Here is a 13442-nt window from a genome sequence, read left to right on the forward strand (position 1 = left end):
AGCTTCGAAGTTGCTATGTGGCCAGTGAGAAGGCTCGGTAGGTAAATGCACAGGCCACCAAACCTGACAGCCCGAGTTCAGTGAGTTCAATCCCTGAGACACAACGGTGACCAGCTCCTCCGAGTTGTCTTCTGACCTCCACGTGTATTCTGTGAAATGTAATCTCAATTCTCTTCTTTGTAAGCTGCAGTGCTTAAAAATGGGGTGGGAGAGGATGACGATTAAAATTCCACTGAACCCACCAGGGCTAGCTAGCCCTTAGGAGGCTGATGCAGGAGGACAGCATGTCAAAGCCAGGAGTATACAGAAGTGGAGACCTGACCACACTACATAGCAAGATTCTGTCTGAAACAGTAAAGACACATTAGATTAAGAGTGCAAGGGTATGTAAATAAGAAGCCACGAGTCAACTTTCAAATGTTTTATTTTTAGTGTTTTAAAACATTTTAATACAACAAAGATATAAAATAATATATATTAGTTAAATCTGGATTTAATTTAGAATCAGGTATTTACTTATATACAATACTGTGCTTCAAGGTATGGCTACCACAGGAACTTTCCTATCTTCAAGTACCACTAGTTTCTCTGGACAGGAGACTGCGGGTAGAATTCCCTGAACTAAGCACGCCTGCCTTAGTCCACACACTGCTCTCCACTGAGGACAGTTTCGCCTCCTTTGTGCCACAGCAGAAACAGTTCATTATCCATCAATCCTGAATTCTTCAAATGAAAAATCATTAAACATCTGAAACATGTTAATAACAGGCTGTTTAGTTCTTCAGAAAATCCAGTAGCTCAGATTAAAAGAGATGTGAAATAACAATGAAAAACAAAAACAACTTCGTAACATTCCTTCTCTCATCAAAGCACAATGCTTCCTTATGCCAAGACAGGAAATACACAGAATGAAGAGTCCTTGTTTAACATACAGTAGAACGTATCCTCAAAAACAACTTAGTGTAGCTGGAGAAATAGCTTAGTTCATAGACATTTGTACTGAACTCGATACAATAATTTATCACATTAGTTCTGTGGGATTAGTGCCACTGAACTGGCAGGCAAGCCCACAGCCCCTTCTACAGTAATTTTAGTCATTGGAAGGAATTCACAGAGAGAAGGAGCCAACAATCCCTTTTCTCTTCCCGCCAGTGGGGCAGCTGAAGCTCTCTGAGCTTTACTGGGATCTAGCAGTCCCCAGCTGCAGAGGTATAGGGGGCGACCGAGGCCAAGCTCACTCCCAAATAGACAGCGGGGCGGCTGTCTAAACCGTCATGCCGGGTTGTCGTTAAAGCTCAAGTGCTCTGGTGGCTTTCACACTGTGAAGGAAAGCAAGTAAACTACTCCGAGGAACGTTCTTGTCTCCAGGGCTGACAGACAGGTGAGTACTGTCACTGCTTTCACTATGGGATCTCTGTCTACAAAGGACTATCAAAGAATTAAGTGTATTAAGTCAGGGAGTTCAAGTCAAGAATACTGTAAACATTAAGCATTTTGGATCTAGAATCTTTAAGTAATAAAATCGCTTTTAATATAATCAAAACAGGTTTTTGTCATGAATTTGAATTTAATCCCAGCATGGGAGGCAAAGACAGGTGGATCCCTGAGTTTGAGGCTACCCTGATCTACAGACTGAATTCCAGGACAGCCCAGGCTACACAGAGAAACCCTGCCTTTAAAAAAAAAGAGAAGAGAAAAGAAAGGAAGGAAAAGTTTTTGCACAAATGTTCCTAAAACAGACTGCTTCTTCTATGCTATCAAAGGATTCTGCTCCTCTGTTCTCCGCTTATAAATGACAGATTTGTGTGAATCCCCAGTCATAACACAGGCAGGCCGAGCAGGGCTACCACCACCCGCAGTGTCAATATTATGCTCCTGGCAGTTTTCTTGGTCACAGCCCACCTTTATTAAACAGACTGATTCTAAGACTATCAACATGTAGAACCAGCATGTAAAGTAGTACTTTTGCTACAGCAATTCTGGTCAGAGAGAACTGGAGGACAGCCTCATTGGGAACTGCAACACAGACAAAAAGGTTTTTGCCAAAGTATGTGGAGATGAGAGCAAGCTTATCTTCCTTAAAACCTCCATCTTTTCCTCTGGCTTCAACCACCTTTCAAGATCCTCTGCCTTGCCCCCTAAAAGACACAGAGCTGAGGATGCAGTTCAATAGCAGAGAACGTGCCCGGCGCACACAGCCACAGGTTTAGCACCACAGGGAGGGCAACAATGCTGTGTCTAGACCAGAGGCAATCAATCCATCAGGGACTTCCCACGGAACCTCTACTTTGTGTCCCCAAACTCAAAGCCTTTCCTTCCTTCTGTACAAAGCTGTCAAGGATGAAAGCCTTCTACAACTGCAGAATCAAATACAAGATCCCAAAGCATGAAACTTCTCCACCCAGCCACACCATGCCCAAAATGTAAACAGAAATTCTATCTTCACTACAGTTAAGATTTCAGCAAGAGAACAGGTATGAAGACAAAAACTGAAAAACAATTTTGTCTCAGTTGTGAGACTTGAAGGTGATTAACTCATGTAAACACTGTCTTAGAATAGCTAATAGGTTATAGTCTAGCTAACCTCTTCCTCAAAACCAATGGGAGTAACTGTAAGACCACTCACAATCCACACTGCAGGCTGCTGCCAGGCACCTTCACCACCAACTGTGCTGCAGAGCTAGCTGCAGTCACTTTCCTATTTTGTTCTACAGTAGAATCCATATGGAGGAGAGAAGCCTGCTGTTAAAACAGTCACCGTTAATGCAGTGAACGTCTTAAATGACTGAGACACAGATGGTTTGGGAACAGTCTCCCAAAAGCCAACACTAGCTTCCTCCTAGCTAAGTTGGGTCCTGCTACATAGGGGTGGGGATGTGAAAGGGGGTGGCAGGAGTAGCCTTTGACCTCAAGTCAAACCACTCAAACAAGCATGGAAAACCTTCACTCCATGATTATGCAATTTCTTTACAAGAGATATTGGTGGTTTTGATCCTGGCTTGTAACAGAATCAACAATTTAAAATACTGTAAGAATCTGAAGTATAAGATTTAAAAACATCATCAAACTTGAGTTGCTTCACATCATTTCTCAAGTGATAGATGAGTGATGTTTCTAGCAGGCTGAAAACCGCTTGCCTAACATCATCCCCTCTCTGCCTAATTCACCCAGGTAGCTTCGGGGAGGGTGGGACTATGACTCCAACTGCAATAATGGAGATTTCACTCAAACAGAGAAGGAACATGAGCATCTGCTGTGGTCTGACTGTGACCTCAGGATGCCTGCAGCATTCTCCTCAAAGTCCTTGTATTAACATGGAATGTAGAAACTACACAATTACACTACACTAGTATTCCACTTGTTTAAACTCAAGGTTAATTTCCAACTCTACAAGCAGGCTCAAGTCAAAAATAAAGTGACAAATGGTAGAGAGGGGAAATTAATTACTGAAGGTAATTTTCTAATGTAAACAGCAGCTCATTTATTTTAGTTCTTGACTGCAAATTAGGCCTATAGAAAGAATGTATGTACACAATTATTTTTTAAAATAAAAAGCAACAAGCTTTTTGTGTCCAAGTATGCCTCAGACTATTTACTTTCAACGGTCAAGAATGAGAAATTTCAGGAAAACAAAACAAGAAACCCCAAAGAGTTAACACTATGCCTACAACCTGTAGATTTTTTTTTCCACTAGAAAAGAATTCTTTGCATGCACGTTTACTTATTTACTGACATAAGAACGTTAACGTCTGGTAAAACACTCTTACTTGTCTCACTAAATCCCGTCATTAAAAAGCATTCGACTGGGCTGCCACCTGCCTAACTAACGGCTACAACACAAACGTCCTCCGGATGCTCCCGGCACTAAAGCGACACCACTTGACCAGTCTGAACCCGCGCAGCTGACCCCCACGAATCCTTACTCTTGTTCGCACTGACGCTTCCAACAAAACAGGAAGTGCACCTGTGGTGAAAATGGGACCCCGTATTTGCATTCGTGGGAAGGCCAGTGACACCTGACACATGGCCCTCCCATTCTCTTCTTGTTCCATGCAAGCTGCTGTGTTCAATGCGCTTTTCTTAACAGTGGTTCAAAGGGTAAAACACACTTACTAGTAAGACAATAATCACTTTCCAGACAGACACAGATTAGTTCAGTCAACAAGTGAGAAGGCTCACTTGGTAGGGAAAACAGCTTCAGAAAACCTTTCTTGACTGGAGTCTTGCTGGAAACCAGTACAAATCCACCAACCAGTCCAAGCTGATGTGCTTGAGTTCGGGAGGCGCTAAACACTCAACATGCACAGGTTAGGGCCTGATATCACCCACAGACTGGGTCTTCCTACAGTGAAGGAGGGGCAGCAAATCTGTCCTTGAACTCTCCGTTCAAACAGCTAGCTAAGGACTCTTGGTTGCTTTCTCGAGTTTTATAGTCACAGTCTTGCTCAGAACAGGAAACCTGTCAACATATAAGTCAAAATGCAACACATCCAGGGACAACCTGGGGACAAAGCGAAGTTATTCGTTTTCATTCCGTAACTACTGTATATTTAACAACAAACTCATTACAGAGATACAGTCTTCATCCAATTAGTCTTTTCATTATTGCTGGTTTAGAAAATGGCCAACAATATTCATTAGGTACTGTGCCATTAACATTGCATTCAAAGAAAGAAAACATAGGAAACCAAATTCTCGCTCTCCTACTCTGATGATAGGCTCTGGTATTGGCTAGAGTATGGTAGTACAAAAAGAGTCTTGTTGTGATATAAAAGGCAATAAACACATCAATGGAATAATGTTCATGGGCCGCCAAGATGAAGAAGATTCCAAAGAGGTTGAGAACCCAGGATAGAGTATGCAAGAAATTCCAGCTTCTTGGAGTATCTAGGAAAAGGACAGAAGAGGCATTTAAAACACATTTCTTCTGATGCTTCTTAGTCACATGCTTCTCAGGGCAGGCTGTAAGCTATTGCTCCCCAACCTACCTCCCACCTTTTTGTGCAACTCTATCTCGTGTAGTCAGGCTGCCTTGAACTGGACATGTAGCTGAGGATGAACCTGGGGCTGCATGCATGGCAGGCAAGCACTCCAAGTGAGTTACAACCCCAGCCCAGTTGCCTATTCTTCCCAGGACTTTACACCCTCCCCACTTCCTCCTCTGCAACCTGCTGTCTGATATGCACAGAAGCATTAAAGACATACTTACACTCTGTGACAAAGAAATTCAGCATGGTTAGAACAACTGTGTGGCCACTGAACATGTAATCTCCACAAGTGTGGACGCCAGTCAGGGTCATACCAAAGCCGCTCCAAATGGCAAACGCCCGGCGTAGTTTCTCCCACACACTTCCATATATCTATAAAGAAAGCTGTGAATTAGTTCTTCAAATGCTTAGAGAGGTGGAGAGCTTCCCAGAAATAAGAGCATCCAGGCAAAGGTAAACAAAGTCTAACCCAATTAATTCCAAGTGGGCCCCGAGAGTGACCAAAGCTTGACTGTACTCAGAAAATGCTGCTAATTAAATGAAATCATAGTAATTCATACTCCTTTATAGTAGAGTTACTTTAAGTGAAAACGTCAAGCTGGGCCGGGCAGTGGTGGCCCACACCTTTAATCCCAGCACTCGGGAGACAGAGACAGGTGGATCTCTGTGAGTTCCAGGACAGCCTGGTCTACAGAGCGAGTTCCAGGCCAGGCTCCAAAGCCACACAGAGAAACCATGTCTCCAAAATTAAAATCAAAAACAAAAACAAAGAAAAATTATCAAGCTGGGCATGTAACATATGCTGAAGAGGCAGAGGCAGATATATCTCTGTGAGCTTGAGGTTAGTCTGCTGTGGGATGGTCTGTATGTCAAATTTCTCTGATTGGTCAATAAATAAAACACTGATTGGCCAGTGGCTAGGCAGGAAGTATAGGCGGAACTAACAGAGAGGAGAAAAGAGAGAACAGGAAGGCGGAGGGAGTCACTACCAGCCTCCGCCATGACAAGCAGCATGTGAAGATGCCGGTAAGCCATGAGCCACGTGGCAAGTTATAGATTTATGGAAATGGATTAATTTAAGCTATAAGAACAGTTAGCAAGAAGCCTGCCAAGGCCATACAGTTTGTAAGCAATATAAGTCTCTAAGTCTCTGTGTTTACTTGGTTGGGTCTGAGCGGCTGTGGGACTGGCGAGTGTCAGAGATTTGTCCCGACTGTGGGCAAGCCAGGAAAACTCTTGTTACATTAGCCTGGTCTACAGATTGAGTTCCAGGGGAGCCAGGGATACACAGAGAAATCTCATGTCAAGCCAAGAATAATACAACATGTCCACTATGGCAACATGCCCCAGTCAGAGGCAGGAGGCTCAGGAGTCCAAGGCTATACTCTCAGTGACACAGGCCAGCCAAGGCTACATGAGATTTGTCCTAAAACAAACAACCACTGTAAAACAAAAACATCCCTAAGTTTTATTTTTATTTTTTAAGATTTATTTATTTATTATGTATACAATATTCTGCCTGCAAGTGTCCCTGCAGGCCAGAAGAGGGCACCAGATCTCATTACAAGTGGTTGTGAGCCACCATGTAGTTGATGGGAATTGAACTCAGGACCTCTAGAAGAGCAGCCAGTGCTCTTAACCACTGAGCCATTTCTCCAGCCCCCTGAGCTTTATTTTTATTTATTTAATAATTTTTATCCCATAATGCTCATGTTTAAATCTGTATTAAAATCTTTTTTTTTTTTTTTTTTTGGGTCCTTCTTCAAGACAGAGTTTCTCTATATAACAGCTTTGGCTGTTCTAGAACTCACTCTGTAGACCAGGCTGGCCTCTAACACACAGAGATCCACCTGCCTCTGCCTCCCATGTGCTAGGTGGGTGCAACACTTTTGCCCAGCCTCATATTAAAATCTTTTAATAAGCTCCAACTGTCAGGCTGGGCCGTGGGGGCACATGCCTTTAGTCCCAGTCCTTGGGAGGCAGAGGAAGGAGGATCACTGTGAGTTGGAGGCCAGCCTGGTCTACAGAGTGAGTTCCAGTATAGCCAGGGCCGTTACACAGAGAAACCCCGTCTCCAAAATCCAAAAACAAACAAACAAGCCCCAACTTTCTTCAAAAAGAAAAACTTGCCGGGCAGTGGTGGCGCACGCCTTTAATCCCAGCACTTGGGAGGCAGAGGCAGGCGGATCTCTGTGAGTTCGAGGCCAGCCTGGGTTACAGAGTGAGTTTCAGGACAGGCTCCAAAACTACACAGAGAAACCCTGTCTCGAAAAACCAAAAAAAAAAAAAAAAAAGAAAAAAGAAAAACTTAGTAAGGAAATAAGCTATGCCGTAACCTCCAGACTACCATTTAACATCTACTCTCCCTGTCTTCACTGGTTACAGGAACACATACATTGATGAGGCCATGAACTCAGCCAAATCTCACCCCTCCTGGCCTTCACAAAGTGTGAAAAGCAAAAGTGTGGAAGATTTCTAGGAAGCTACAGAAACACAAGGGGAGGTCTTTTCTACCATTCCACTTGCCTTCTATCTACAATTCAGACATGGGAACTGAACCTTCAGCAGCCACACTGTGGCCCTGAGATGCAAGTCTCAGACAGAAGAAGAGAAAAGATAGATCAGAGGTGTTTGATGAGTCAATCATACTAGAAATTTTTTTTTCCTTTTCTTTTGTTTTTTTTTTTTTTTTTTTTTTTTTTGGTTTTTCGAGACAGGGTTTCTCTGTGTAGCTTTGCGCCTTTCCTGGGACTCACTTGGTAGCCCAGGCTGGCCTCGAACTCACCGAGATCCGCCTGCCTCTGCCTCCCGAGTGCTGGGATTAAAGGCGTGCGCCACCACCGCCCGGCTGTTTCTTTTGTTTTTTTGAGACAGGGTTTCTCTGTGTAGCCCTGGCTGTCCTGGAACTCACTCTGTAGACCAGGCTGGCCTGGAACTCAGAGATCCTCCTGAGTGCTGGGATCAAAGGTGTATGTTACCATTGCCCAGCTGGGTATTTTCTTAATTAGGGGCAGGGAACAAGTAATGCTAGTCTCAAATAATTATCAAGTAACTACAGTCTTTTCATCTTTTCCCATTCTACATCTCTCACACATTCCTCAAGAAACAAACTAAAACAGGCTAAGAAGGAACAGGAAGCTGTCTAGACAAGACATGCAAATTAGCTTTGTGTTGTTAAATTTCAAAAGTAGGCATGTTCTCAGTTCTGTCTTGGTTCCACGATTTTAAGCCATTAATTTACCACAATGAAATGCCTATGGATCTCACTGTAAGGGATTTGGCTGCTGGTTGTTATCCCCAGACGCTCTACTTTTAAGATTGCTATAAATAATGTAGGTCAATAGGCAGGCTACATTATACTTCAAAGCAATTAGCAGCATTTAGGGCAGATTTGGATGGAAATATCCATACATAACTAATTAATAAAGAAAAGTCATCTGAGACATAAAGAGGTCTGTCCACACCGGAGAATGACATCTAATTTGTTCTTGTAGTGCAAGATGCAGCCTTCTCTTCAGTGGCCATGCCCTGATAACCCCCCTCCAAGGGCAGGACATTCTCTTATCTACATAACAAACTTCACAGGAAAGCAAACTGTTCTATGTCCAATACATTCCTTTGATATCTTTGGATCTGGAACTGCACTCAGTAGTAGCTTTAAAAAAAAAACCTTTCCTTGTATAAATGAAGTATCTATCTACATTAGTCAATTAAGCAAAAGATACAAATGCAAAAGTGTTCTCTGAGATCTCCAGCTCTCCATAGGAAAGACCTTTGGCAGGAAGCAGAGACTAGGGGGTCTGACACCTCCAGCCCAGACAGAGATGACACAGGTATGTATCCACATGCTGCCTGCCACCTGGAAACCTCGTCTGGATAAAATGACGACTGCCCCATGACCAACAGCTCCTCCTCTCCTGAACTTGCCATGGTTTGGATCACCACCCCCACGCCTCCGGAAGCCCCACGTCCTTATTCCTTTGTACACGACATAAACGTCAACACTCTGGCAGAGTCTCCTATTTTGTACACGGCTCTGGAGGTATTATTGAATTTGTATACCTTTTCTTCTGTTAATCTATTGAGACTAAACTTGTCAAACTTTCAGAGGGGAAACACCCAACTTCATGACAGTTTGTTCCTAGTCAATTAGCATACTTTTTGAGGAAAATGTTTTTGCCCTCACGTCAAACCATGTATGGAAATAATTTCAGGAGATTAGATTCATATACAAAGAAGACCATAAACATTAGATATTGTCTCTCATGAACGAGATGGCAACAACTCATGATTGATAATAAGCAGTGTGGGCGAGGTGATGAAGTGGCATGTTGGCAGGGATGAAGGCCTAGCCCCTCCATCTTCAGTCACTTCAACCATCAGTCAAATGCAGTCCTGTCATTACTGCCAAGGAACGCTCACAACCGCTGTGACAGTTACATCACACAACTCTGGCCTAGAGCAGGGTAAAGCTGGCACCTCTGTCGTCACTGAGCATCCATCTCACGTCCTGTGGATCAATCACACGCTGAACTCTGCTCACAGACATGTTAACAGGGCTTCTACTCAACTTATTAAAATGCAGGGACAAAGAAAGGTAAGGATGAAAACTGAGATGCCTTGTTGTCAGCTGTCCCAGTATCCCTTCCAGACCTCCTGTCCTAAATCTGCGGTCACACTGGAGCCTCACTGACAGGTCACCCCATCATGAGAGCACCCTCAAGCAAGAGCAGTCAACTCATGGAACTGGCTTATTTCCTCAAGCAATAATAAGAACTGAGACCAACCAGACCACACTTAGACCAAGGAGGTCTGATTATGTGTACTTCTTACTCTCACTCCAGTTTTCCCCTTATTTAAACTAAAGTTCCTATCAGAACCCTAAAACTGATTTAGGGGGTCACTGGACTCCTCTATCTGATCCTCTTCCCAAAGTGGCCACAATGACTGAATCTCTGTCTTCCACCACTACTAATCTCTTTAACTGGTACACTGACTAGTCTTAGGGAGTGGGCTCCGCAGTTAAGAATATGTACTGTTCTTTTGCCGGGCGGAGGTGGCACACGCCTTTAATTGCAGCATTTAATCGCAGCAATTGGGAGGCAGAGGCAGGCGGATCTCTGAGTTCGAGGCCAGCTTGGTCTACAAAATGAGATCCAGGATAGGCACCAAAACTACACAGAGAAACCCTGACTCGAAAAACCAAAAAAAAAAAAAAAAAAAAAAAAAAAAAACCAAACCAAACAAAAGAATATGTATTGTTCTTTCAAAGGACCCTAATCAGTTCCCAGCACCCATAAAGGAAGGCTCCCAACAGCAGCTCCAAGAAATCCAACACCTTCTGGTCTTTGCGGGCACCCACACACGTGTATGTATCCAGACACATACACATAATTAAAAAAATAAATCTTGGGGGCTGGGGATTTAGTTCAGTGGTAGAATACTTGCCTAGCAAGCACAAGGTCCTGGGTTTGATCCTCAGCTCCAAAAAAAAAAAAAACTTAAAGATTAGCTTCAAGCAGGCATAGTAGAGCAAGTGCACACCTCTAATCCCAGCACTCAGGAGGTTGAGGCAGGCAGCTTTTTCAAGGCCAGTCTGGTCTACAAAGCAAGTTTCAGAACATCCAGGCATACACAGAGAAACCTCGTCTTGAAAAAACCAAAAGACAAATTAACCAACCTCTCATAACAATTTAAGCTATAAATCAATGAAATAATTAAGTGTTTGAAGACAAAGACATAGCTGTGCACACAGCCAAAGAATGGGGTCAATATTATGGCGACACCGACTTCGTGGTGGTACCCTACAGTCTAAAGAAACGTACACTTGTTTTATACAAGTTATTAAGCCAACTAAATTAGATTCTAGTCATTTTTTTCTTTTTTTTTTTTCTAATCTAATTTCTAAAGTAAAGTCAATTTTACCAATTGCTTAAAAGGAAATTACAGAGAGCAGTAACCAGGAACATTTTAGAGAAGCTTATAGATCTGTCGCTCTAGGAAGCAAAGTAAAATGGGAGAGAAACACCACTCTGGCCACCTTCTTTTCAGACAGGGTCTTGTATCTCAGGCTGGCTTGGGACTCACTATGGTAGTGATTCTCAACCCTCCTGATGCTGCCATCCTTTAATACAGTTCCTCATGGTGTGGTGACCCCAACCATAAAGATATTTTCTTTCTTTTTTTTTTAAAAAGAGATCTGACATTTTTCTTTTCTTTTTTTAAAAAGATTGATTTATTTATTACCTATACAGTGTTCTGCCTGCATGTACGCCTGCAGGTCAGAAGAGGGCACCAGATCTCATTACAGATGGTTGTGAGCCATCATGTGGTTGCTGGGATTTGAACTCTGGACCTCTGGAAGAACAGCCAGTGCTCTTAACTGCTGAGCCATCTCTCCAGCCCCCATAAAGTTATTTTCACTGCTACTTCATAAGTGTAGTTTTGCCACTGTTAAAAATTGTAATGTAAATAGCTGATATGCAGGATATCTGATATATGACCCCAAAGGGGTCATGACCTATAGGTTGAAAACTGCTGCTGCAGGATGTGGTCCAGCTGTCCTCAAATTTGCCAATCTGTTGCCAAAGCCTCCTGAGTGCTGGGATTATAGGCATGAATTGCCATGCCTGGCTCCTGATGATTTTTTCATTTTTTTTTTTTCCCCTTTATTAACTAAAGGCCTGAGTGAGTCTGGCAAGATGGTTCAGTGGGTAGAGGCACTCCTGTGCAGGCCCAATAACTGAAGTTCAATTTCCAGGTCTCACAAAGTGGCAAGAGAGAATTGGTTCTCTGTCCTCTGAACCACACATTCATGCTGTGGTGTATGTATGCCTGCACTTGCATGTGCGCGCGCGCGCGCGCGCACACACACACACACACACACACACACACACACACCCTAAATTTAAAATGTCTTTGATAGATATTTTTTGAGTGATGTCTGGAGACCAAAAGCAAACGTGGATAATGTTCATTGCTACTCTTCAGAAAGAAAGATTACTTAAAAAGAACAAAGTTACAAAGTGTACCTCTATCTAAAACACCATCCTGGATTTTTTCAAGCCAGCATTTTAGGAATTTGTATCACAATTTAATGCACCTGTCCTTAATAATATAATTCTATTTCCAAAAATTCAGAGGTAAGTACAACTGAGGACATAGCTCAGAGGTAAACAGTGCTTGCCTAGCATGTGCAAGGCCTTGGGTTCAAGGTTCCTCTACAAAACAAGAAGAAAAGCTCTAATGTTTAGGAACATTTACTATGAGCCGGGTGGTGGTGGCACATACCTTTAATCATTGCACTCAGGAGGCAAAGGCAGGTCAATCTCTGAGTTCTGAGTTCAAGGCTAGCCTGGTCTACAGATCGAGCTCCAGAATGGCCAGTGCCATACAGAGATACCCTGTCTCAAAAAACCTAAATAAATAAATAAATAAAATATTTACTGTTTAAAATATCTTGGAAACAAGTAAAATTTACATCATTTATAATCTGGGGGATGGGGAATCTTACACACAGCAATTAAAAGGATGAATTTTTTTTTTTTTTTTTGTTTTTTTTGGGACAGGGTTTCTCTGTGTAGCTTTGCGTCTTTCCTGGAACTCACTCGGTAGTCCAGGCTGGCCTCGAACTCACAATGATCCACCTGCCTCTGCCTCCCGAGTGCTGGGATTAAAGGCGTGCGCCACCACCACCTGGCTATGTACTCTTTACAAAAAAATTAACGAGACTGGGAGATGGGTAAAGTGCTTCTATGCAAATGTGCCTTGAGTTCAGATCCCTAGAACCCATGCCAAGAAAAAATGCCAAAGACTAGTTGGATATAACAGCCCACTTGTAATCCCAGCATGAAAGCTGGAGAGAGGAAATCCCCGAGGAGCTGGCATGCTAGCTGAACTGGTGGCTCCAGGTTCATCCGAGATGCTGCCTCAATGAATAAGGTGGAGACTGAAAAGAAGAGAATCTGACACCCATCTCAGGCCTCACAGATACACACGAGGAAGAAGTAAATGATGTACCAGTACCTTCAACCTAGTTACAGACCCGCCTCCGCAATATGTCCTTCAGCTGAAGGATGTCCATCAATGTCTTATCAGAGTAAATCAAAACTCTACTTAAAATGATTTCTGCTGCTGGAGGTACCTAACAACTTTAATCCTAGCAGCTGTGAGGCAGAGGCAGGAGGATGTCTGTGAGTTCCAGGCCAGTCTGATTTACAGAGTGAGTTCTTGGCCATCCAGAGCTGCATCGTGAGCCTCTGCCTCCAAGGGAGGGAGGACTGGAGGAGAGAAAGAAGAAACTCCAAACCAGGTCTGCTGTTCAAGTAGACACAACTGTTAACAGTTATACTTGCAGGTTGGGATAAAAAAGGGTTCTATGTGAGCTTCTGCTTTTACATACATTTATATATAATTTCAGTTCTTACAAGAAACATGTACAATTTTGTAATAAAA

At 43.0% G+C, this 13442-nt stretch overlaps 1 protein-coding gene across 8 annotated transcripts in view; it reads right to left on the bottom strand.

Moving 5' to 3' along the window:
• Positions 1–406: 406 nt before the first annotated feature.
• Positions 407–13442, bottom strand: part of Samd8 (sterile alpha motif domain containing 8) — a 61325-nt gene continuing 48289 nt past the window's right edge. For all 8 annotated transcript variants that reach the window (XM_042284636.2, XM_076544659.1, XM_076544660.1 and 5 more), the window contains 2 exons: positions 5210–5360; positions 407–4887 (listed from right to left, as the gene is read on the bottom strand). In XM_042284636.2, the coding sequence (XP_042140570.1) occupies positions 4583–4887; positions 5210–5360 (456 nt within the window). In that variant the 3' untranslated portion in view covers positions 407–4582. The remainder of the gene's footprint in view (positions 4888–5209; positions 5361–13442) is intronic.

Source organism: Peromyscus maniculatus, chromosome 9 (genome assembly GCF_049852395.1).
Source record: "Peromyscus maniculatus bairdii isolate BWxNUB_F1_BW_parent chromosome 9, HU_Pman_BW_mat_3.1, whole genome shotgun sequence".
In the NCBI taxonomy this organism is placed as follows: Eukaryota; Metazoa; Chordata; class Mammalia; order Rodentia; family Cricetidae; genus Peromyscus; species Peromyscus maniculatus.